This window comes from Scatophagus argus, chromosome 20, assembly GCF_020382885.2.
Source record: "Scatophagus argus isolate fScaArg1 chromosome 20, fScaArg1.pri, whole genome shotgun sequence".
Classification (NCBI taxonomy): Eukaryota; Metazoa; Chordata; class Actinopteri; family Scatophagidae; genus Scatophagus; species Scatophagus argus.
Genome location: NC_058512.1, coordinates 6190185 through 6217641, shown reverse-complemented (window position 1 = coordinate 6217641; position 27457 = coordinate 6190185). Strand labels below are relative to the sequence as shown.

Sequence of the window (27457 nt, the reverse complement as noted above, 5' to 3'; positions counted from 1 at the left end):
TGTTAGCTTTCCCTTTGCCCCTCTACTTGTTCATATTGTTGCCTGGTATTTCTGGGAAAGTATTAATCCTGGCTTGTTCAGACAGATTAACGTTGGAGAGCCGAAGAATGGGCCTGGTAAAGGGATATTGTATGTCGTCCTTGATGCAGTTATAAGATAATCTGCTGATCGAGACCCCTTAAGAGGACCTCTGCTGCATGTGTGTGGGATCAAAGCCACGAGTCAGTCAGAGGGAGGGATGCGGACGAGGGACTGAAGATATGGAGCTTCTCTCGGTACAGTCGAGTGTGTCATGTTAGAGATCATATCAAATGGAGCACGAGACAAGAATCTTTTGGATAAAATGTATCCATTTCTGTATCCACGCCGTTTTATAGCCACAGTGAAATATGAATCCTTTACAAAAAGTCTAAGGAAAATAAACTTTTTCACTAAAAAGTGAAGCTGCTTTATCTGATCTCCCTGCAGCTGGTCAGCAGTTTATACAGCTATTATCTCTTGGAAAGCTCAATTGGACTGAGGCAAATGTTTGGTGATCTGTGTCTTTCTGATCACTGAGTCCCTCCTGGGGACTGGACTAATAGTGCAGATGTTGGAGAGATTTTTAATTTTGTTGTATACATTGGTGTGAAATACATCCTGTGAATCAGGACTGTAAAAATAATTATCATCATTCAACTAAGTAGTCCCACTGAGATCTGTGCACTGTATTTTCCCCTATAATTACAAAACAGCTTTATGGATTTACACATTATTTCCTCTCTCTGACTTGATGGTTTTTTAAATACACATAGTTAATATAGTTCCTTATTGACTGAGTTATCAATAAAGTCAGTCTCACTCAAGCTTCTTGCCTCCCCAGACACAGACTGTCTGTGCAGCAGCATGTTGGGGTTGTGGGAAGGACAAGAGAGGAGAATAACTGCAGGAATGGGGAAAAGATCTTCTAGGTGTATTTATGGAAATGGTTTTCTACAGAGGGAGATGGAAAACACGGTCTGCTGACAGTTGCTCAATAGGTGTTTGAGTGGTGGAGGCGACATGAAGGGCTGGCACATAAAGAGCTCAGACTGCTAATACACTAACATTTAATTTGCATCATGTCACCCTCGTGCTGCTGCTGCAGTTTATCTTTCATTTCTTTGTGTTCATCCCTCTCTTTCCTGGCAGAGAGACTGTGTATGTGTGTGTGTGTGTGTGTGAGCAACAAGATAACAAGGAGCCTCTAACCTCGAGCGGGAGGTCAGCGCAGATGTCCAGCAGTCATATGTGAGGTTAAACTCTATGTGAAGGCAGGGTGCTCGGGAAAGGTTAAAGAGACTCACAGCACATCTGGGTACCACACGCAAGAACCAAACCATCCTGCTACACAGAGGACATGTCTCATCGGTGAGATCCCTGTGGGAGGAAGGACGAGCTGCTGCATGCAGTCTGCTCAGTGTAAGAGTTCATGCGAGGGTGCACAGAAAATCAATAATTCAGTCAGCTGAATGGAAGTGAATGACAGGTTTAATAAACATCTACTTATCAATAATTTGCAGGTTACTGTATATTTTCTTCAATGTGAGAAGAATGTGCAGCTTTTCCCTGTTTTATATCATTAAGATGAACTTTACTTTAATACTGTACATCTGAGTTTGCATCGAAACGGTAGAACAAATTTTAAGCAAAGTGAAAATGCAGACAATATGAATATTAGAAGTTGGTTCAGCCTGTAAGCAGCATAGCGAGGATCGCTTTCACAGAAAGTGGGGGAAAGGATTCCAAAATCAAACTGAGACTGAGAACACACTGAAAATGGGCTCCCATGAAGGGCAGACCGAGACCTCACACAGCTAATCTTGATTGACTTTTCTGTTGCTACAGACTTCAGTATTGAGCTCAGGGCGCAGAGGCGGCACTCCTGCTGTCTCTTCTTTGAACATGATTGCAATGCATAATAACCTCTGACCTTTTTGTGTCTTTAACAGAGCATGTAAATGAGCCTGAGCGTTACCTAAATCAAGCACAGCACACATTTAAACAAGATTCTAAGGAGCCTGTTTTTGCCGTTAGATTTATGCTAATGAGAATTATACCTGTGGTGCTGTACAAGGCTGGTGTATGTGAGTGTGTGTGTGTGTGTGTGTGTGTGTGTGTGTGTGTGTGGAGACAAACTGGGTGGGCAGAGACAGACAGAGACAAAACAGAAGAGGAGGAGGCCAAACAACAGCAGCAGAGCTTTTGCATTCTAATCAGAGTTGCCGCATTTTGGCTTCCAGGGAGCTTGCAGTCGACAGGCCAGGACACCGTGCTTCTCATTAGTACCTGCACAGGTACTGAAATAACGCAAATTCACACACTCATACAAACACACAAACGCTGACCAAGCAAAATGAAGTCTGACTCAAGACAATGGGAAATATATAAAAGAAAGATATGAAAGAAGGTATCAGACAGTCAGACAGACGAATAAGGAGGTGGCCCATCGTAAACGAAAACGTCTGGACTGCTGTTGAAATGAAAAGCTGCACGAATGCGAGTAGTTTCAGATCAAAACACTCCAGAAATCACCTTGTGGATTACTCCTGGTTGGTGTGACCTCACGTGGGCGCCTGAGGACGGGCGCTCCGTTCTTAGTGTCGGAGATGTCTTGAAGCGATTGCTTAAAATGAAATGGAAGGAAGTTAAGCTGACATTGATTCGACTGGCGTGATGAAATTCGATCACAGGGACAAACGGGACACTGAACGGGTACCTTTCTGCTAACTGACAAGAGTCGCACATGCAGAACTTAATTGTATGAAGAGTCCTGTGTCACACTACTGGACTATTGCCTCTTGAGGTTCAAAGCGGTATCACGACTCGGGACGGGCCTGGCTGAGCTAGTTAGCATGCTACCGTCAGTATCTCTGCAACAAAATACATGCATAACATAAACACTGTTATTTCTTTGCATTTTGTTGATAATTTTTGTTTGTTTATATTTCTAAAGTTCTTACATATTGCACTTTTAATCCACAGCTGTGTCACTTACAGCAGTGACTTAAAATGTTATTTTTTTCATAGCTGTGCGGCTTACATCACAATACTGCCAGGTTTTGTGCAGCATGATTCCTTTTTCAGAAGAAATGTGCCAGAGCACAGCGGCGGATAAAACATCCAGATGCCATGAAACCCCTACTTGGCGTGGGGTAAGCAGAGACGCTCATTAAGCCCTTGATAAAAGGTAGACTGTTGCCAGATAAATCTTAAATTATGAGCGCTTGGTACAGATTTATTACAATATATCAGACTGGGAAAGTAATTTAATTTCAAATCTATTATTTCTCAGGAGTGCCCTCCACTGTGTATATGCTGTGCATGGCTGCTTGTCACCAATGAAAAGCTTCACCACAGACTTCTGTAACCTACACTGTACCATACTGTCCTTGGTATATATTTAACTTAAATGATTGTTGACCTCAGTGTGTGCAGGTTAAATAAAATGCTTTGATATGCATTTCTAAATAATTGAATCCCTAGGACAACATCATTGTGAAGGACAAACATATTTAGTTATAAGTCATTTTAACGGTCATGCCAAGGTTAAGGCGCACATTCTACAACATCTCATAGCTGCCACAGCTGAATGCAAAGACCTCAAACTGTAACTGACCGAAAAAATTTCAGCAGTCAATTCAAGTAGCAGATAAAGTACAGGATAATTATTCAGTTCCCTGCTTACCACAAAACAAATAATTAGTTCTACCTCGTCTGTAGAAATACGATAATAACATACATCATAAATATTAGAGAAAGACTTAAAGTATTCTAGTTTATGATATTAATATTGTCTGCAAATATCATACCTTTGCTTTCTATCAAGCACATTTGTCAGCCTTGTGTTACTGCTCGATCAGAGAGGGTCAAGCCTAAGCCTGTAACCCTTTTTCAGTCTCATTTCAAAGGAGATAACCCCCACTAATCCTAACAGTACACATGCAGGCCTGTAAGAGAGGACAAAGCCAGCGACAGAAGGAGGAAAGCTGGGGCTTTTTGTTTAAACCATGTTGACAGGTGCAACCTGGGAGTTAGACCTACTGATGTGTTCATGACAACCTGGTCTGGCATCACAGTTCCTGAGAAAGAACCTCCACAGGCCTCAACCTGAACAGTACTGTGGTTAGTAGTCGCTTCTGTTGCACTAATAATTGGCAACTTTTTCACATAAATATATTGAGATATGAGATCTTTGCACCAGGGTTCCCATCAAGATTTGAGCGATATAAACAGGAAATATGTTGCCATGGATTGACTTATCTGAAGTTTGGCTGAATTTTAACTGGTATTGCTTCATATTTTGGACGATATGCACCTTTAAAATGTAATGCTGTATTAAATGTTCACAGCTCTGATTTGCACTGCAAGCCTGCCTGAACAGCCCTGAAAAAGGAATGATACTGAAAAAAAAAGTGAAAACATGATGATTTCTGAAGCAAGATCTGAAGTTAAGAAATCTTTAAGAAAATGTATCCACAATGCATAGCAAAGATAGTGAAATGATTCTGGCAATAGATTTGAGCATACAGCCATAAAGTATATTCAAGTTACTTTGCAGTGGGTACACATAAAACACACTGTTTAATTACATTATTGCTCAGTGTAGGACAATAGATGGAGAAATAACAGAAGAGAAAATATGGATGAGAAACAGCAGCCTTAGGAGCACTGAATGTAATGAGTCCACTTGGCCCAACTGCATTTTAATCACTTCTGGCGGACGTTAAAGGAACGAAGAAAAACATCCCACTGTTTTGTTCCGACGATGCCTTGTAAATCATGTCCATTTTTTAAAAAGGGCCACTAATGTTGACTGTGCTTCCATTGCCAGTGTTACAGCAAGCTATTCAGGCCATTCATTTATCCCATTAAGCCTGGCTATCTCTATAATTTAACAGAAGCTGGACAATTTTACCAGCTGAATCGAAGACGAATGCGTGCTAGAAAGAACAGGCAATATGGAAAAAAGTAAGATGGGCTAAAATTGTCAAACCATGCAGTTTGCTTGTTCTCAGCTGTTAGACTGTAGACATATCACATATTCACTTCTTTTCAATTATAAATAATATTCTGTGTTATTTTGTTCCATTTCTCATGGGATAATTAGTATAAACATCAGTACACTTTAAATATCTATTAATATTGCATTACAGGCTAATGACTCTGGTCATTATGTGGCAGGTAATGAAGTTCCTGTGATGAAGGCTCTGTAGACAAACATGCTCTTATCTTCAGTCACATCACACAAACACATGCTGAAAAATGACTTTCCCCTGAATACATTTACACGCATTTAACGGAGCATACATGCCTAAATGAGGACAGCATTTCACTGAGGACGGAGCTGCTGTAGATCAACTGAAGTGTAACCCCTGTAAGCCCCCACTTTCAAAAGGTAACTGCAAACCACCTCTGCAATTTGAGACGTGCTCAACTTCTAGTCTGAACTGAGGGGGGAGATGACAGACATGCCTGCAGCGTCCATGAAAAGTGTGCAAATTTGATGACAAATGTATTTAAGAAAGTTGATTAATCTGATTATTTATTATTTTCACAATTAAACTAAATGTCAGAAAAATAGTAAAAAGTGATGTCCTCAAATGTCTCTTTTTGTCCAGCCAACAGGCAACACAGAGATGCTCAATTTACTGACAACAAATCATCTAATGCTGATGTTTGAGAAGTTAGAGTCAGCAAATCTTGTTGGTCATTTTTGGTTAAACAAATGAGCTCCAAATTAATTTTCAATATAAAGTGAATAATTGTTTAATCAACTAATCATTGCAGCTATATTGAACATGTAAACAAACATCAATGCAGCTTTAATACGAGTAAATTATGAAGCAGTCATACAGAGAAACGTATCTTTTGTATGACAACCGTGTGACTGATAACTGGATTTGTAGGTAATGAATTCAAAACCCAGGTGGTCACATGGACCCACTTTTCACCCCGCCTGTAACCGCTGACAGACACTATCCCTGAATGCTCTGCGACCTTCTCCAGCTTCCATTTTCTCCCTCCATCAAATTGTAAATAAAAGCTCATTCATGTGGCTCCCAGCTCCACCAAAACACACACAGCCTGACAACAGGAGACACACACTCGTTTTTTAGATGACAATATGTCGTTTATTTTCTATATTTTAAAGGTTTATTATTTACAAACAAAATAAACAAAAAAAATCAAAAAGATTTTTTGACAAACACTGTTTGTCTGCATATTGTTGTAAGAAAGTTTACATTTATCTTTCTTTCATCTGTATCAAGTAACCAACTGGTAGTTCTTTTTGTCTAAGCCTTGGATTACATAAATGAGCTGAACAATGACCATGTGAGTGGGGTTTAAGAGGACCGAGCAGCTCGCCGTGCAGCTTCTGCCCCTCTCTCCACTACGCATATCATCAGTAAACATATGAAACCTGCCATCACCAAAACCAAAACGACATTTGGTTTGTCCTCTCTGGGCATTATCCTCAGTTCTTTTTGCATCTCTTTGTTTTTTTTTTTCTTCTTCTCAAACCAACAAAAAAACAAACAAAAAGAAATATACAAATATATGTGCTGGTTTGTTGAGAGTCTCTATACTGCTAATATGTAAGCTCATTAGTTTGTGTTGTACATCACCATTAATGCCCATTCCAGTATGTCTGTTGTGATTGGTATAGTGAAAAAAGCACATAGTTGGGAAGCTCTCCCTCCAAAGGCAAGTATCAAAAACAGCACAAACTAACAGTGCTGCTATCCATCTTGACTGTGTACTAGTTCCTATACACTATGGCATATTCACGATTAAGCGCTCGTCGTTGTAAATAGAACATCTCCCCCCTCGTTTAGAACCTCGTACAGGATCAGGGCAGCACTATTTCTCGGGGATATTGCTCCCATACTAACTCATTCAACATCTAGGTTAGCTGAAAGAATCTGTACCTTTTCTGTTTCCATTAGTAATTCAGAAAGTGCAATTTAAAACAAAGACAATGACTCAGAATGTTCTGCTTTGGCCAGTTTCCGTCCACGCATCAAAATTCAACCCAAACATCAGTGGCTAGCTACAAAGAAAGGTAGAAAGGTGCTCCAAATTTGTACAATGTCTCATTGAGTGTGATATTACTGCAAGTCTAAAGATCGCACTTTTCTTTTTGAACTGTACACGACCTCATTAAATATTCTATATAATTTGACTGACAATGTCAGAAAAAAAAAAACTGCCTCTAGAAGTTCACATTGTAAGTAAATATACCCAATTGGAGACATTTGGCCATCATCATAGCTTACGCCTTTCCTGTCTAAAAACACTGAGACATGTAGAACACATAGAGTATAGTAAGAATGAATGCGCAGTTGTGTGCAGAAGTGTCCCTCCACCCCCGCCCCCACCCTCTGCCCACCCCCTGCCCACCCCCACCCCCCGTATGCACCAGGCTCACGCTCATAACAAAGGATGGAACATGGCTATAGTTTAGGCACAAATACTTAAGAATGTCCATGTGAAAAGTCAATGCTTCTGTTCACACACAGATAACGTCTAGGCAGACAGACAATGAACAAAACATAATCTTACATTACATTTAACGTCAACATTTTTGAGATAGTATCTTTTTAAGTATTTGTGACAGTGCATGCTTTCATGACATTTGGTGGGTTGACTGTATTGGTACACTATCGACACAATCTGTAGCGAAGACTCGTAATCTTTTTAAAATGGTATCTCAAGGGGGCTTAGTCACTTTGAACTGATGGGACGTTTGACTGCCATGAAAACTATGACTCCTAATGGAGAGCCTGCAGAGGGCCGCAGAAGGGGCCTCGTGCACACACACAATCCTCTGTATGTGCAGGCAAATGGTCGGAAAGCCGTAATGTCTGGCTCCTTGAGTCATCAAATACTTTGGCTATTGTTAAATTCAAATATTCAGAACGCCCTGAGAGTCACAATATTCTGGCTCGACCTCGCATCAGTCCAGGTCAGCTTCCAGTGGCTAAGCCCACATAATGGATTTACACGAGACAGAAACCTTAATGCAAACCAGCATTTTCTTTTTCTGACTTGCAGCAGCACAAAAGCACCTCTGGATACAAACGTACCTCCTCTGCACACTTGAGTAACTGGAAACCTGATGTTTTAACCTATGACATACGTGTAGAAAAAATGTTGTGCCCGGTTCCTCAACTACAGTAATTGCGATATGACAGCGTACAGTACAGCGTTACTCAAGAAGCAGGTGAGCGAGCAAGAATTTAAACAGTAGTAAAAAATTGTTCTGATAAAGAAAAAGAAAAATTTGAACCTCATTTCATTTTTTCTTATCAATTCACAAAATTATCAATTTGACCGTAGAATAAAGCAGAATCATTCTTAAAATGATCCTCAGCAGTTTTAGGTAACGGGGCTTTGAAAAGACACATTAACTCTCAGTAGGACGACTTTGAAAAAACATTTCATAGTGTTGGTAAATACTGTATATGTTCACTTGATGTTGAATGAAAAAAATACATTTAAGAGTAGGATAGCATACAGAGAGAGCGATAGGGATTCATAAATGTCCTCCAATCGGGCATTTCTCAGCGTCAAGTAGTGCTAGCTATTGCATTAAGGTTTGTTTATCTCTTATGAAACATGTGTATTTTGTCACTTAACCTTTTTCGCATATAGATGATATCCAGGTTCCTGATAGAAGTAAGACATTGTTATGATAGAGAATGCACCACACAGTATCTTTAAATACTAGATCTACAAAACTATTTACAGCACACATATAGATAATCTTTATGTCACAGTCTATTGCATAATGGTGATAATCTTTAGTTTATAAATATTATAAATATACACAGAATTTTTAAGCAACATTACATAACATCTCAGCCATTGGAAATTAGAAATAGAAAACAATAGCATCCATCCAAATCTTTCTCCACACTCCATTCTCCTCGAAAACAAACAAAGAAAGCAGCATTTCTATTATCTATTCCCTTTGGACCCATAACACTGTCATGGTTTGCATGTGAGCCGCCATGGGGATGGAGTGGCTCAACAGACTGTAATTTTGTTCCTGGGAGCAACATAACACTTAGTTACTGAATCTGCAGTGATTTCTGAAATTAAAGTTGAGATTCATTTTATGTGTGTGCTTTTGGAAATTATTTGTCAGAGCTGATTGCATTTATTATTCCACAGTGGTGACTAAAGCTGCTTAATAGGAGAAGATAATTTGTCTCTTCCTCAGTGGTAAAAAAAAATTAAAAGAAATAGACATTGTCAGAATCCACAATGCATTCAAGTAAAAAAAAAAGAAAGAGAAAGCAGAAAGGGGAAAAAAAATAAAAAAAATCGTACATTGTATAATTCTTTATATTTCTTAGAAAGGAAGACTCATGTTTATACTACAGCTTTTAAATTGCCATTGCCGAATGTTCTAGTTGGATTTTATGCACACGTTCACATGCACACACACACAGACACACACGCTCTCACACATCCATACACACAGCAGTATATATACAAACGTGTACATACATACACATAAATAGATATTTCTGTATATATATATATATCTATATATGTGTATATATATATAATGTGAAACATAAGAGAGATGTATCTGTATAATATACATTCTTAAGTTTAGGGAGACAATGTGTCTAAAATATAATACAAGGGCTTGTATGTACAGGATTTCTATGAGGTTATTTTAGAAGAAAACTGGAGAGAAACAAAAACGCTAAAGTTCCTCACTTTCATCTCTTTTGTTGTATCTCCATTTTCAAAAATGAATTGAAACATATTTAAGTTTAAAAAATGAACAGTGGGAAAATGGGATCATAAATTGGAGGCAAAACGCATTTTGTCTTGTTCAGTCTCTGTACTGCTCAGGACAGAATCTCTCCTAGATCCGGGGGATTCTCTGTGCTGGGTCGAAGATGAAGATGATGATGATGTCCCTGCTGCCACTGCTGCAGCCGCCGCCGCTGCCGCCGCCGCTGAGCGCACTGGGGGCAACGCTCCTGAGGACATCTGGCGGAATAAATTGACCCGCTGGGGCACTGTGGTGCGGATGCCGCTTTGCAGATTCATCCCCTGGATCGCTGCCGCCGTCGGCGGCACGATGGAGGCCAAAGAGTCCCCTGAGGCCGGGTGTGCTCTCGGCCCCAGAGATGTGTCATGTGGCAGTGATGGTTGGGAAGCCGATAAGTGTCTAACATCGCGACTCAAGCTGCCTGACTGAAGAGCCTGTGCTCCCTTCTGGATGTCCCCCCGCTGAGGGGACGGGACCTGCTGCTGAGGTGACGGCTGCTGCTGCTGTTGTTGCTGCTGTGGTGCAGAGGTTGAGGGTGCAGTTGACGCAGCAGGCTGCTGGGGAAGCTGTTGCTGCGTGGGTAGAGATGGTTGGGCAATGGGCTGCTGGATAAGCGACAGCTGGGAGGCTGTGCGTGAGCCATACTGGAAGCTCCGGCTGGCCAGAGGGGTCTGCACGGGCGGACTACACATGGCAGCCGTGAAGGAGCAGGGGGACATGATCGCTCCTTGCTGGAGTGTGGAAGAATTCAGGTTACTGTGGGAAAGACTGGGAGCAGGATAAACCCCCTGTGCTGCAGCAGCGGCGGCGGCAGCGGCTGGCAGCATGCGGGCAGCAGAAGCGTTGGCAATAGCTGAAGCACTGTAGGTTACAGGTGCGGAGGACTGCTGGAGCTGACTGGTGCCAAAAGCAGTGGGGAAGGGCGGCTGGGCTGGTGAGTTAATGATAGAGTTTCCTGACATTGGTGTTGAGTTCATCCCGGTCACTGACTGCTTGCGGTCCACCATCATCACCATCTCCCTGTCCTGACGAATAATCTGCTTCAATATCTCGTTCTCTTGTGTGTTGAAAACGCCAGCATTCAGGTCCTTCTGAAACTTCTGCAGCAGCAAGGAGTTCTTCTTCCCTGTTGGGGTGCAGTCAGAAGAGGTGAGCACATAAAGCCATGGCAAACTTTGGTTGCTCTAAACCACAGGAAAAGGGCAGGATTGCAGACATTAATGATAAAGATGCAGCTTGTATGTATAAGTGAGAAGACTTCAGCTCATTTGGATTTTTTTGTACCAACAGAGAAGCTTCTAACTCTTTAAATCCTACTAGCTGCATCTTTTCACATCCACTAAGGTCTGTCATATTGAATATAAAGTGTGAAGGACATTGAAAGGTAATGACTATGGGAAATTTACAGTTTGAGAGGAGTGAAGGACACATAAGGAGACAAAAAAGTGTGACGTGATAGTATAGACTGTGAAGGTGAAGATGTGGGCAATGAAACACAAAGAATGAGTTGTACCCACACATCACAGTACTGGACAATTTTTTGGTTTTCTGAAGAAAAGACAGGTCTAAGCTCTAAGAATACATTTAAAACCACATTCTGTTTAAACCACAACGACAACTCTGCTAAAACACATCACAAGCACACAAAGAATAACCTTTTTCTCCTAATTTTATAAACAAGATCACAATATATACAAGCAAAGAAAACCAAACAGATCTACTCCTAACACTCTATCAGGATGGGTATACATTGTACATTTAATTAAACATAAAATATTTTAAACTAATCTTTACTCATCTTACCACAGAAGGCCGTGTTAATCATTAAACTTTTTATTATTGAAATGTAAAAAAAAATAAAAAATTTGAAATAACAGTATAGTTTCTTAACAGTAAACAAATGTTTTGGAGTTTTTTATGTGCTATATTTAACGAGCATTTTGAGCCCACAGGCTTGGAAATGTTTCCCAGCTTGCCACAAGTGGTGGACTGTGATAATAAAAGCTTGACAGATGGCTTCTTTAAACACCATCCGCTGTTGTGACTTTGGGAGTTTGGGAGCAAAACTGTGGTAAAATGGTAAGTGGTACTAAATGCATGAATGACGTCTTGAAACTGGTCTTTGGTTGGAAGAATTGTAACATTTAACAGTAAGAATGTTAAAGACCTACTTAACATCTTTACTTTGAACGGCTGTGCTCAAATTTATTTAGAGGATGTGTTTCCTGTAATTACTGTTGACCTTGTGTATCGATAGGCTGACAGAGCGTTATAAAGAAGACAGAGTTGACTTTTAGTGTGCTGAAGGCTTTAGCAACAGTCAATCAATCATTAAGCCCTGGCCTCGAGGGCAGAACATTTCTGCACTGAGTTTACAGTTGAGCAGCATTTTCTGGACGGCTTCCTCTCCTCTCAAGGCTGCCAGCAAGTCATGCATTCAGCTATGAGACACGACTTACCAGCTGTAAGAGCTGAGAATGGAGTGGTATTGTGTTTTGCAGCCATTTTTCAGAATAAAGTCCTCCATTTGACGTTGTTCATTCAGACTGCAACATTCACTACAGGGTTGGGTAGTCAGGGGCTAAAACTAGCACCACATGTAAGATGACTACTGATGACTTACAGGGCTGCTTTCATTGCATTTTTAAAGGTGACGGGGTTAAACTCTGTAGATCGGAATGACAACACATATTTATTATTTCTCCAAACTGAACCTGTGAGGATCTGAATGTTTGTTGGTTCTTAGACACAGGAGTAATGTTATGACCTGAGGGCAACAGGCATCAGTCAGCATGTCTGAAATGTCATCAGCTTTAAAAGGAAAATTATGATGCGTTTCAGTGTGCTGTATGTCTTCCTGCTGCCCTTCTACATTCTTCCCTCTTCTTTTCTTTTCTCTCCTCCTCTGATGTCTATTTTTGACATTTTATTTTTTTGTCGGGTGTGCAAAACATATATATATATATATATATATACATATATATATATCCACACTGCATGTACATACTTAAATTTATTTCATTCCACATCTTCAACTAGAAAGCTGATATTTTTCCATTCTGCACCATGACTACAGCAAAAGAAAGGATGTTTTCTGTCAGAGAAAGCCATATTAATCTCTATTGTACAGCAGTGGAACAGGTATATGCATACAGCGAAGACAATCAAAATATATCGCTTTAAGTCATGGATGTATGCATTTAATGTTCTGCCACCTAAACGCAGCTAAGTAAGAGAAGAAAAGTGCTACTTAACCTACTTCACAGTAAATGCCAGTTCATGAGGTAAATACACAAATGCTTACAGAAACAGGGAGTTTGAATTCTTACAGAAGCGCAGCTCTGCTCTGATCATTTAGTTGGTTTTCACACTGAAAAGAACTCTACTCAGTATAGTTCATCTGATCTGTGAACTCTGGAGTCAAAGTCTGACTATGAAATATCAGAAGACAGTAAAAATATGGTCCCTTAAAAACAAAATGGACAAGAAACATAAACAAATGAAAACACCACTCATAGGTGAAGAAAGTGTTTTTTCAATACAAAATTTTGAAATAAAAATTGATCAGATATGGGTCAATCATACAATTACAGTATTGTGTTAGCAATTTGACTTCTCTGGCACAATAAAACCAAATGTTATATTATGATTACATATAAAAGATACAGACAACAAAAATGATTTGAAAAAACAATAAACTAACCCATATCTGAAATTTAAGACATAATTGTTATCAAAGAGTCAAACAGTTAACTATCATACAACACAAACAATAAACAAAAACAAAACACAAACATCATAATGTTAACAAACAAAAATAATAAAGGCTGTATTTGCTAAAAAAAAATGCAAAGATTTTGAAATGACGTGATAAATTGCAATGTGATAAATAATTTCACCAATAATCTGTAATGTATTTTTTCTTTTCTTTCATGAGTCACTGCAGGAAATGTTTTTCTTCACTCTCTTCATTTTGTGGCTTATTTAATGCATCATTACCAAAATAACTTAGAAAGAAGCTGTAAATGTGTGTGAGAAAACGATTCTTATTCTGAGTAAACTTTTGCCCTCCACATGCAGTCAAAATGACAGCACAGTGTGTCTAAAGATAGATGAAATTTGCCTTTGATTAGGGTCAGTAAAGTCTTAATATTTCCCCAAATTGTTTACACAAAAGACAGAATTAATATTTCTAGTCAGACAATCAGAAACAAACTTATTTTTTCAACTGGTGAAAGCATGAGTAAATAATGAAATGGGATTTCTGCATGTAACAAAAAGAGTATGTGTCATCGCATTAGTAAATGCTTTTACTAATCTACAGACATGATTTCAATTGTGAATACACTTTGAACGCAGGATTCAAAGTTTAAATAAAAATGTCACACCAATAGAGCTGAGCACGTCTTCATAATCCCATTGATTATTATGTGAAAGTTTGTCAGAAAATAAACATGGCATGTAACACTCAATGAGATCTCTTTTGTTTCTCTGATTGTCTGTTTGTGACATTTTGAACGTGTCCATCAAAACATGTGGGTGATCTCACTCACTGATGCAAGAATTAAGACAGTTAATGCATCCTTCAGCAAGAGGTCAAACTCTCAGAGGAGGAATTTGAGGCCGGATCCATTTAGCAAGCCTCACTAGGTCAGTTTGTCCCTGTTCGAACACTGGAATTGGAATAAAGTGTTTACCTGATGCCTACTCGACGGCCAGGGCACTCTTGAAAACGAGATGTGCTCGTCTCAAGACGGACTCCTGGTCAAATAATTTTTAGATAGATAAAAGATAATGTCAAATGTGCAACACGTTATTGGTTTCAAAGCATGGTTACTTTTCTCTTTCCTTTTTAGAGCAAGACAAGCATGTATCCAAATGCAGTTCATATATAAAAACGATACAACCAGCACGGATCATGACAAAGTATCTTCCCTCGTATGAGACAAAACCCCCTTCATGGTTAGTCTGAAAGGATGGATGGAATCTGTACCACTCTGAGAAGTGTCAGTCAGAGTGGGCGTCTTTCATTTTCCTAACATTTAGCTCAAGTGAAAAGCTGGCAGCTCTTATAAAAAAGGGCAAATGTAGATTTGGACTGTGGAGGCCAAAGGGCATACAGTATGTTGTGAAGGGCACAAATCCAAACACTTCACTACAGGGCAAATAAAGATAGGCTTTTTTTTAAAAAACAAAATAAAATTTATTTTAAGCTAGTCCCAAAAAGAAAAAAAATGTGCAACCTTGTCTCCCGTGAATTATGCTCACATGCAACTACTTCACAGTTGGTTATTTTGGTTCGGTTCCAATGCAGAGATTATCTGACACCCAGATAACACAGGGAAAAGTGTTTGTGATGACATCTGGGTAAGTAGAGTAAAAAGGTGACCTCGTTATTTCCCTAAAGTCTAATGAGTAATTTTGCAGAAAATGAGAAGACATAGCAGAAATAAACACAGAGCATCCAACAAATTGGTTTGTATTGGTTTGTGTGACAATTTTGCAGATTTGCCTTGTTTCTTGAGATATTTTGACATAATCCAGGGATGATTATGCTTCAACACCCCGCCCCCCCACACCAAAAAAAATATAATTACATCTGAACGTAATTCTTATGAGAAAAGGTTGCCTCAACAGTGACACACATCTGTTGTTGGATTCTGATTCTGAGTCTGACTGTTCTTGTGACAAATCAAGTGTTCACTGATTGTTGTTCACTTGCTCGATTGTACAGTACTTCAATAATCAATTCAATATTGATGTGCCTGTTTCTGCCAAAATGATGCACAAACATAAAGCAATGACGAAGAAAAACAACAAATCACAAATAAAAAAAGTAAATACAGACTGCAAGCTTAACAACTGAGAGGCAATTCTTAATAATTATGTCTAATGCAAATTCAATTTAAGTTTTGTATTCAGGTGATGTTGACCTTTCTCTTAATATAAAAGGAAATAATTCACCAAACATTATGGTAAATTAGGTGGTGGAAAGGCACTGACAGGGATGGCCAATTTATGATGATGAACTTTAATAGCATAGTCACTTTAATAGAAAATATTCATTTATGTAAGTTTAAAGAAGAAGAAGAAGCTTTTAAAACTATCTGGATCTTTATGCCGGAGTGATCTGTCCAAAAACAGATAAAGGAAAAGATTTGTTCGCCGGTTGTCACAGGTGGAAATACATTGAGATGGTAAGATACAGTATGTCATACTGCTGCACTGACAGTAATGTACTGTAAGAATTGAATGTGTGTTATTCAAACTTGTTTATACATTAAAGTGTCCTTAGAATCAGTACCTCAAGTGATGTGATCAAGTTTGATGTGTTATGTTATGTGTGTATGTTATTGTCTAATAAACAGTGATTGGGTAAAACCAGATCTTACAATACATACACTATTATCTGAGACACTTCATGGAAATAATCCACATTTTACACTTACAGTATGTTCACTATCCTATGTCATGTCCATAAGAAATGGAGGTTTAACAAAGCGTGTCTCAGTGGTCCTCTCTCCATGAAATTGGCTGGCTTCATATTATTCATACATAAAAATACAATAATCATTTCAGAAAGATGCATATAACTAATGCAGCAAAACATAAGCAAAGACGAATTTCTAACAGTCTAACTCATCAATGTGCCGACTCCAATCAAAGCATTACAGCAGACTGTTAACAGAGGAGTAGGAGACTGCGCCACATGAGGGTCAACGCAACCAATTATTGCCCTGTTCACATCACTTACATGTGCCCCTTTTTTAAACAAATCCACGTGTCTGAATCATGATCGCATCAACTATAGTCTGGCAAGGCCAAGTTCTTCCACAAACTTGGCTGGACCTGATGGATATGGGGACGATAGTGCCTGAAACAGCTCCCTGATGCCACCTGGCCCTGCTCTTTTTCTGTATTTTTTATTTAATTTTATTATTTTATTTTATTCACAGGGCCTGGTTGATTTTGAGAACTCTGATATGGGGTGGGGTGCTGCTCATACCCAGGAGTGCAGATGAGTGGAAAGAGGGCCAGACACACATGCATGTGAGATTAGCTTCCATCCACTCGCTGGCATCCAGTGGGGGGGTCAACACCAAACCAACGAGGGGGCGAAGTGACTCCCTCCCGGACAGCGACATGCACTGCCTTCCAGTTAATCCAACCACAAAACGCTACTTTGGTTCTTTAGAAGGATTAATGCTGGTTACGACAAATTTTCTCTCATGTTATTAAAGACAAAGAGACGAGAAGTTCAACAAAAAAAAGAACGAAAGAAAAAGACAGCATACTGGTCATGCAGCACAAGATGGCGGACACAATGCTTTTATGAAGAAAGAAGGCAAACAAATACTGATAAAGACAAGACGACAAGGCACAATGACAGGCAAGAGATTCGACCAATCAGACAGGACAAGGAGTAGATGTGGGCAGGTCTTACCAATGCGGTCCAGTCGGTCAATGGCCACAGTTTCAAAAGCGCGTCGCATCATGGGGTACTCCTCTAGCACCTCATTGAAATGGTCAACGGAGAGGGAGAAGAGTCGACAGTAGGTGTCTGCACGCACGCTCGCGGTCCGTCTGCCCTTGGTGAGCAGACAGATCTCTGTGTGGCAGGAACACAGACGGAGAGAGAGAGAGAGAGACAAAGGAAAACACACATTTTGACGCATGAAGAAACAGTACCACAAGTGAAGAGTGCAGAGGGACATAAAGGATTCTCAGTAATTACGGTACACATTACCATATAGATGAACCGTGAGTACAAAAGGTACGGAAGCAGAAGCTAATGTGAGGGTAAATAAAATGAGAAGCCCATCAGCGGTGCTGCCACTTGCATTACACTAAGATAATTCATCATCCAGCAGAGAGCTAATGGTCCCATAAGTGATACAGTGGTCAGACTCACTGCAGGCATCACTGCACCACTGCATCATTTCTTAGACATAATGTGTAACTATGCAGGAGGATGATTACATACATACATGTAGAGATGTGAAGAGAACACAATGCTTTGTGTCGTGTTAAGAACAGCAGAACAGTACATCCCCCCCCCCCATCAGATAATAACACAGCATGCAATATACACACTAGAATACTGAGATTACACAGGACAAACTGTCCTAAAGGATACTTGTCTGTAATATACACATGTACAGTATGTATGGAGAATATTCACGATTAACCCCTCCAAAAAGTTTTTTTTTTTTGTTTTCATTATCATCCTTAGTGGTGGTAGTAGTACTCAGAAGTACTGTGGATGATATGTGATGGAAACACATTCACAGAGACTGATCCCCTTCTGTGTTTTCATGGATCAGTCACACAAGGCAGGAAGTGCGCCATCTTTAGATCCCCTACCTATTCATTCATCCTGCATTTTTCCTCCTCTTTATCTTTCACTTCCTTCACCCTTCTAAATATGAATTTCCCCTTATTTTTTTGTTCCGTTCAGTCCTGTTCGACGTCAACATCCGCCCACATGTACACGTCTGTCCAACCGACAGCACAACTTCCATCTTCATTAAATTGCTAAATGTAAATGCGTCATGGTGTGATCTCTCTTGGCCATGCCATGAGCCTTCATGGAAATAGAGCACAGAGTGTGCAAGGCGTGAGAGCAACACTTTCAAGCTGTGAGTGTGAATAAGGTGTTAATGCTGTTATAACGGATAAGCTCCCTTTTAGTGGTACCTCAGTTAGCACAAGAAGATACGCAGAGAAAACAAGTGGGAGAGGAAAAGAGAAAAATGCCATATTGTGATTTCGCAAAAGGGGGAGAAACGAAGACTAATAATGAGTGGTTGATCCACAAGCTTGTGTGGCTGCATGTGGAGGTAAATGTGTTACTGGACAGCGAGAGACCTGTGGCTTGGGTCTATAAACTGGGGAACTGCCTCACATGGCAATAAATTTGGACTAATGCAATACACAGCTCTGAAACTAGCTGAAATTAAGTTCTTCTCCCTCAAGCACCAGAGGTATCTAATACAGGTGCAACAAGTACATTCAAATTATTAGTTAGACTGAAGTGACAATTCAACTGCTGTGTAGCATCTGCTACTCTCCAAACAGATTAGTAAATTTAACTGTAACTGACAAGGCAATCTGTGACAAGAAAAAAAAATCAAAATATTAAGACTAAACTGGTGATGGCTGCGAATTTAGGCCTTTAATTTATAAAGCCATGCAGACTCCATTTATTCTCAGAAACTTCAAAGAGGTGGGCCTTTTGCTCTGCTTTGGTTCTGTCTTCAGCTAGCTGCATCATCCCATAACTAAACTGAAAAGGAGGAAAATTTTGTTTTTCTTTTCTCTGTTGGAATAGCACTTTCAAACTGTGCTAATTCATTCTGTCAGACTACACTAAACTTGAGTCGTGAGTGACTGTTCGAGAACATGAAAGCACCATGCTGACAATGAGCTGACACAAAGCTGGAAAGTCAGTATTTTTAGACTGTTTAAACACTATGTATATCATCAGCAGAATCTTTAGCTATACTATTGCTTTCTCTCAAAATGTAAAGATCCAAGTGTCACTGCTAATAGTGTGGCAATACATGTCACAGAAAGAAGAAGCTCAGAGAGAAGTTCGGTAAAGACAGAGAGAAACTGAATTGGTTTATTAAAAGTTACGGTGTGGTGGCCTATTGCTCCCAAAAATGACTGTATAATAAATATCTATGTAATAGTTTATCACATAATATTTAGAAGTCATTCAGCTAGTTGGTAAGCCATCACTATCTCCTCCTGTCAGCTTGTATATTTTTAACTGGTATGATACTTATGAAACTAACAAATTTAACATATCTGTAGTTGGCAAAAATGTACAAATCCAACATTTTATTGTGGCATCTCTGCTGGTTTTTTGGTTCCTTCACCCTTGCTGTTAACACTTCACATGATGCAGTTTGACATGTGCCGGTTGCCTTGCCACAAACCATCGCTGTTGACCCCAGGAGCATTGTTTGAGAATTTCTACCACTTCATGTGTCACATGCTCTCATGGCAACCAGCTCCTCTTTCCCTTCTCCTCCCAGGGCTGGGACTAAAGAGAAAGGAGTCCCATATGACTAAGACATCCAAGCCCAATAGGGATTTTCATCCTCTGTCTGTCATTGTCCTAGCATTACACTCTATTAGTCCCTTAGCCTCAGAGTGACTTCACTACAGAGCTGTGTGCTACCAATATGTAATCCCATTCACAGAGGCCCAGGAGTGATTACTATGATATCTGTTTGGCATTGACCATGGTTGGAGGTGCTTTGTGACCTACTGTCCTCATAGATGTCCTGTTCATTACTATGCTAATGGTTTCCCGTGGCTGTGCTCAGTTTTGTTACTCACTCTCCCTCCCTCTGTTTCTGTCTCAGTCCCTCTTGCTGATTTCTCATGCTGGCCACGGTTTGGCCTGGTTGTAAGGGGTGTGTGAATCATAGGAGAAAGGGAGAAGAGTGAGGTGGCTGGTGCAGCCAGCTGCTCCCAACGCAGGGCTCATCTACTAATGCCGTGCAAACTGGTGAAAATACCAGCTGGGCAGAAGGCAACAGCAGGTGGCCGGGCATTGAGGAAACACAGCAAAATGAGCAGTGCAATTATTTGGGCAGATATAACACACATCTTTTAATTAAAAGATTAAATGATTCATTTAATGGGAACATCTACTGTATGTTCTCCATGTTCTCTGTATTGTTTTTTTTTTTTCCTTTTTCACTGAACTGCTTTTAGGTGCCGATTTGATCTTTCACTGTTTCACTGCTCCTTCAGCTTCTTGCACAACCAATTGTACCTTTAAACTCCTTTGTACCCTGCGAAGCCACTGTGGACAGAGCTGTTATTTTGGGAATTTCAGAATGGGAGCACACCAGACAGAAAACACACAAGAAATCAATTTTTGTGGTACAGAATAGGCTTCAAAATTGCTTTAGACAAACCTTAAAAAAGATCATTCAGAATCGCCTGAAAAGCGGTGTCTGGCTGCCTCGATACAACTCGGTCTCCAGAGGTCAGTTTGACTTTGTGTAGAGTCCTGCTAGTTTTTTTTTTTTTATCTCCATAAGGAAGCCAAGCAATCAGTTAACTTAACAAGATGCTTCCATTTTGCTGCAGTCTAGAACTGAAATTATTACTTTATGAAATGGTTAGTCGATAAGATAAGATAAGTTGAAAATTGGTGGCAATTATTGATAAATCATTTGAATTGACTGCCAAACATTTGTTGTTTCCAGCGCCTAAAATGTGAGGATTTGCTGCTCTTCTTTGGGTTACCTGATAGTAAAATAAGGTACATTTTGGTGGGATTAGCTTTACTTAAACCAAACAAGATGAAGTAGTAGCTTTGGGGATTTTTTTTCAAGATTTTTTTTTTTGGAAAAAATGGTCAGTCAATCAGTTAATTGAGAAAATAATCAGTACACTCACTGATGATGCGCCCTTAGCCTTAATGAACTGATTTTTTGGCCACATGAGGGCAATAGAAACAAGTCACGGACACAACACTGACATATTAAGTTGATTTAGTGAACGTTTTAGCAAACAGTTACAGATTAAATGATTCATTTAATTCATTTAAGCAACTTTATTGACTCAACATGGGTAGAGAAACCAATAAGACCAGCAGGGGATATACAAGACTAAAAGTTGAATGTTCATTTTTTTTAATTTTAATGATGAAATGTGAACACTGAACTATCAAAACAACGCATTACTCACACCACTATTTCTGTCTATCCTCTAACTTGAAACAACAGCCAGTTTAACTCCTACAATTTATTTTCATTTGGTCTGAAATGGTTTGATAAATGCACTCACACTTGGTCCCATTAGGATCCATTTGTCACAGTCTTATTGGCCGAAGCTTTTTATCCTGACATTTCAGTTTAAGTAAGATGTTCTGTGCCACAGTGATTCTTTAGCAGAATATCTCTTGAGCTGCAGCATCAAAGGATTAATTGTTTGAATGCTGCACTGCAGCTGCCCCATGTTTTACTTTATGTCCACTTTATGCAGGACTTAAAATGTAATGTTGCACAGTGAGTGGAATGACAGAGATCCTGTGGTTTGAACAAGCAGGAAAAAAGACAGCCGATTTCTTTTTGTGATTCACTGCCTTCCTCAACTCACTTGTGAGACATGAACTGCATGCAGCAGACACACCAAAGGGAAGGTATTCTTAGACTCCTCAGCCTTCGCCTGTAGTGAGGATGAACTCATGAGATAAAATATGCAAGAACCTCTAAAACAGGAAACTTTGCTTTGCTTTCACATTGACAAAATCCGCAGGCAGACTTTGTCATGTCTCGGTAAACAACGTGCAATGAAATTACATTTGACTTTTAAAATATTGATGGTTTCTGTAATGTTTTGGAGAGGGAATGGGACTCGTGCCGAGAGGAAGACAGTTGGAAGGCAGAGAATGAAAGCGCAACAGGGAACAAAGCGAGGGAATTGGTCCTGATTTTACACAGAAGGAACGACTAGCTGCTCTTGTCAGTGCCAAGTATAGGAACGTATGGAGGATGGGGAGTAAGTATATGTGCATATGTGTGTGTGTGTGTGTGTGTGTGTGTGTGTGTGTGAGGAGGGTGGGGGAGGATCCTCTGTGTGTCCTAAGGGATGCCTGATCCACGCCTTGGCCTACTCTAGCAACCAGATGAAAGGTTACGTAACTCCAGAAACTGACTAACGTCCAACACTGGTTAATGAGAATCTACATCTACAATAACTTAACTGCAAACAGCATCAAATGCAAGGCCTAAGGCTAGACTCATATCTGAATAAATAAAACATTCATTTTCACGTCAACATTTATTATGTTATAAAGAACATTTTATTATAAAGAAATATTTAAAATTCAATTTGTGATTGTCACATTTTTGTCCTTACCTCCAAAGTAGGAGCCATCTGTCAGCTTCATCTCCTTGTTGAACTTGGTGATGACGCTTGCAACACCATGTTGAATGAAATACATCTTCTTCCCAACAGTGCCTTCTCGGATAATGTAGTCGTTGGGCTGAAAGACCTCAAACTTCAACTTGCTCAGCATCCCCGTAACGAAATTGGGGTCTGCATTGGCAAACAAAGGCATGGTGGCCACAAGTTTACGGCAATTGAAGTTGACAATTTCCTGGTGGATGAAAAAAAAAGAGAGTTTTGGTTAAACAGATGAGATCATGCCATAAATACTTCAGTATTTTCCACCTACAATTTGAAAAATGAGTCAGTTTGGTGGTCTGACACACACAAAAAAAACACCACAAATCCCTCATCTGTGATACTTTTATCTGCTGGCATAAATGAATTGGATGCGTATTGCTTCTTCATCCCTAATACTTCTAAAGCACTTCCCATCACTCCTGAGAGGAAACTTTTTGGCACACGAGTCAGATCCTGATGAGTTTGCCCTCTGGTGCAGGCTACAGGCCATCTCTCTGGTCTCATCCTGTCCCCTCAGACCCAGTGGGAGATTAGGAGCTTGTTGTCTGTTTACCCATACATCTCTGTTGCTGTGCAGATGGAAAACCGGGGCACTTGGCATCCGTGGCGGTGTGTTGTTGACCCCCCATGAGGGATAACTCTCTTCCAGTGACAACAGGACATTAACAGAGAGATAACCAATCTCTGCGACGCTCGCTAGCTTGATGAGGGCGACGCGAAGAGAGGTTAGCTCAGCCCGGTGTCAGCTAATGCCAAGAGGGTCTGACCTCAATCATGCACCAGAACTAATGAATTAGAGAGTAAGCAATTTCCATGCCCAGCCAGAAGTCCTCTTGGGGAAACAATCTTTGGCTATGCCTATTTAAGGATTTGTCATATGGTGGAGTATAAGAGGGAGTGAGACAGCAGAAAGCAAAGGAGGGGTGGCAGGAAAACACTTTGGTGGTTAAGTGGTATTTTATCCCATTAATGACAAACTGATTATTTGATACATACTTTACTCTTTTGTTTATTTGTTTTTCTGGTCTGGAAATGTAAAAATGTTCTCACGGGTAATCCATAACAACAAGCATTTTGTCACTTTAATCATTATTTAGTGTTTAAGTAATTTTGTCATTTTGCGGTTATACCATTTGTGAGCAGCAGCTGGGAGGAAAATTCTCCCTGCTGGTGCATTAAGACTGAGAGTAATCTGAGACATGGCTGCTGAACACCAACAAGAACAGAAAACCTTTTAATGCAATGCAATTTTCCTTATCCCCATTGTCATGTTTGTGCGATTCGTTGACCAGATTTTCCGATACCAGAGCTTATCAATTAAAAGCTTTTTGGCAGCTAACGATCAATTTTTTTCAGCTGTTGGGGCGTCCTTGACAGTAACATCAAGGATAGTTTGTAAAGTGGTTTTTGCCCATAGCTGCTGCGGTACACCAACAAACAGTTCAATGTCATGGATTACCTGCCTTGAACAACTTTAAATCCACTGCAAGTTGATTTTCAAGCATATGGGACTGAAAATCAAATGAATGCAAACCAGAAAACATTTTTAGAAAGAATTTTGTAGATGCAGTAATGAAAAGAAACCCACTGATGTTAAGTAGCACAACTCTGGAGAGATTCTTGTAAAATGAAGTCTGCCATGTTATAAAACTTTGCTGTAAGCATCATTACCTTTGACCTTCTCAAACCCAGACAAAACCCCAAAGCTGTTTCATCCACTAATGCAGAGCTGTCATGTGAATCCCAGGTACTTATACAACTGTAATTGCTTAAGCCAACCACAGCCTGAATCTGGCACACATGTTAGACAGACTCATGCAAGACTTGTGATAAATGAGATTCCAGAATCAGTTGAAGTACACTTAGACTGATTTCATGGCCTTGCTTCGGCCCAAAGTGAGCCTGAGTGCTGTTAAGTGGAGCTGATTCTGATCCCACATTGACCTATAAGTCAGCACCCCCAAAACCGTCCTGGAACACAACATGCCGACATTCAGCTGCAATCAGTCCAACTCAGCTACCTCAGTCTTCTTCAGACTACCTGGAATGGGTCTGGCTTATAGCTGCATTAATTGATTTCTGACTGCTAAATGGCAAAGGGACTGGGACACAGACCAGCGATGTACAGTCTGAAAAACAAACCCCACTGCTCCTGCCCTTTATCTCTCAAAAGAAAACTTATGGCCACTTTACCGCAGAGGCCGAGTAGGCTGAGCCTCGGACAACAGAGAAAGTGACATTAGATTAGCCACGCACAAATCAAGATGTCTCTAATTGAGTACACTATAATCTACTATTGTCTGTAAGTTGCTTTCAGTCTAATTTGATTTAGATTCTGGCAAAAGCAAGGACTTTCAGAAAGGTGGCACCAGCACTTGCACAAAGGTTGGCATCAGCCATCTCGCTGTTAGGAGGGATGGTATATCTTAAGAGCCATTATTCTGTGAAATGGCAACATAAGCTAGTTCATCCTGTCTTGCTTTGTTCTGGCATGACTCATTTTGTTTTTTTCCCATCAGTCCCATGGGCATAGCTGTCTCTATGCAGACTTTAACTTTGCTTGCTCTGCATGGTGAACTAAGCCTGCAGGATTTTCTGTGTAGTAAATTATACCTTTTAAATCCCTGCACCTCCCTGCGAGTGTCTGGGATTGTGCTGCGACTCCCTCGCCCCAGCATTCAGCTCCGCAAGGTGACTTAATGGGGCTATATGAGAAATGGTCACGATTCCAACACTTGCTTTGCTTTGTATTCCTCTCTTCTCACATCCACCTATGGATAATTACCGATGTAATTTGCTGGCGCAATGAGGTCAGCCAAGCTGGTCACAGACTCCACTATAAACTTCTCATTACCTCTTTTTGTGAATTATATACAGTATACTCTGTTGTAATTCTACACTTCAGACTTTAGACTTGTAAATACAGTAAACAAAAAATCAATTGTTCAGCAGCTCAGTTTGTTTATCAGGAGTGCAAGAACAAACCAAGGAATTGTTTCTGTACAAAATGTTTTCATATCTTGACGGGTGCTCAGTCTGGGTTCACCCAGGATGTTGAGGAGAATCCATTTTGTTGTTATTCTCCTTGACCTTCTACGATGAGATGACAGGTGTTGGTATTTCAGTTTCAGGTACTGCACACTTAAAGGCGCCAAATGAACGTTCACTCTTCATCTTGAGGGAATAAACTCATTCATGTTCCCAAGCTGAAAGCACTGTGTGACAGCTTACTTGTCAAGAACTTTTTGTAATGTTTGTAATTTTTGCCTGCTCCAAAAATAAGTTTTCAAATGGAAACACTTAAAAAGATTTATTAATGGTGCAAAGTTAAGTAGCTTCTGAAAGAACTAAATCTTGAATTCAGTTTAGGGTCAAGAGAGAAATCGTCTCACCTCTTTGAGTGGGTCGTTGAGTTCACTCAGGATGTTGTCCTCATCGAAGATCTTGCCTTGGTAGCGATGTTCATAGTAGTCATGGATTTTTTGCCGCATGTCTGCTGGAAGCTTGTGGAAGGACATGTATTGCTCCACTTGCTTGTACTGGGAAGGCAAAGAAAGCAGATGGATATCAGATAAAACTGCTGCATGCATCTACATGTTTAAAACCACAATAATCTAAGGATGGTGTTGGTAAGCAATAGAAACAAGCAGCGGTTTTTAGAGTGCACCTTGAATAAACAGCAAAGCTCCACAGTGTGTATTTGTGTATTTGTACTGAGGACAATCTGTGCTCTCACACAATCTCAGTGCCATGTCCTGGTTCTGTGTGTGTGTGTGTGTGTGTGTGTGTGTGAAGGGAGAGACAGAAAGAGGGAGGCAGGTGGTGAACGAAAGTAGGAACAAGTACAGGCCCGGGGCTATGTCAGACCAAGGTAGCAGTTCCGATTATCTCACCCATGCAGGAAGCCGAGCCCTAATAGGCACCTAAGCTATGATCTGATGTGAACTAGCAAGGTATACCTGATATCCAGGAGAGATTTAAGAGCTGCAGAAACTGCAGACCAGATGGCACAGACTGCATTATCACCTGATAAATATTTGCATGATTTCTCTTGAATATTTTGTTGTGGTTTATTTAATTTCGAGCACACGAGCAGTTTCTGTTTAAGTAAAAACAATGTACGTAAAACCCTTATATCACCCTTATAAATATTCCGGGCACGTTCACAAGCAAAACCTTCAGAAAAGCAATAAATTTCACAATCATTTCACAATCAACACTGGTTATGAAAGTGGATTAAAATCTTTGTTATTGACTTGAATCATTGAATATTTTTAGGCATTTTTTAGTTTCCCATCTTAGTTCATATAGCAGGAAAACAATACTGACTGTAGCATTTACAGTTTAAACTACTATAACAGCCAAAATTGAATCAGTTAGGTAAGGATAGCAATTACCTGTAATGAGTCTCAGATACTTCTTCTGAAGAAATGCAAATCTAACTCAGGGTGTATTTACTGTAATTCAAATCACTCGTTGGCTTATAATTCCCAAAGTGTTTTGGAGAATTTGGAGGAGCAAAAAAGTGAATAATGTTATTAAAACCATGTCATTACTGTGGAAGAGGGAGATGGAGGGATAAAAGCGAGATAGAATAGATAGAAGGATGAAATATTTTTTGGCCTCACTAACATAAAGCCAGATGGCCTGTGAGTCAGGACTTTTCCATTTATGCAGTACTGGCAGTAACAAATATGGGAG

At 40.0% G+C, this 27457-nt stretch overlaps 1 protein-coding gene across 1 annotated transcript in view; it reads right to left on the bottom strand.

Moving 5' to 3' along the window:
- Positions 1–7434: 7434 nt before the first annotated feature.
- Positions 7435–27457, bottom strand: part of LOC124052011 (potassium/sodium hyperpolarization-activated cyclic nucleotide-gated channel 1) — a 61704-nt gene continuing 41681 nt past the window's right edge. The window contains exons 5-8 of the mRNA XM_046375861.1: positions 26149–26295; positions 22706–22946; positions 17262–17426; positions 7435–10943 (exon numbers count right to left, since the gene is read on the bottom strand). Coding sequence (XP_046231817.1) covers positions 9841–10943; positions 17262–17426; positions 22706–22946; positions 26149–26295 — 1656 coding nt within the window. The 3' untranslated portion in view covers positions 7435–9840. The remainder of the gene's footprint in view (positions 10944–17261; positions 17427–22705; positions 22947–26148; positions 26296–27457) is intronic.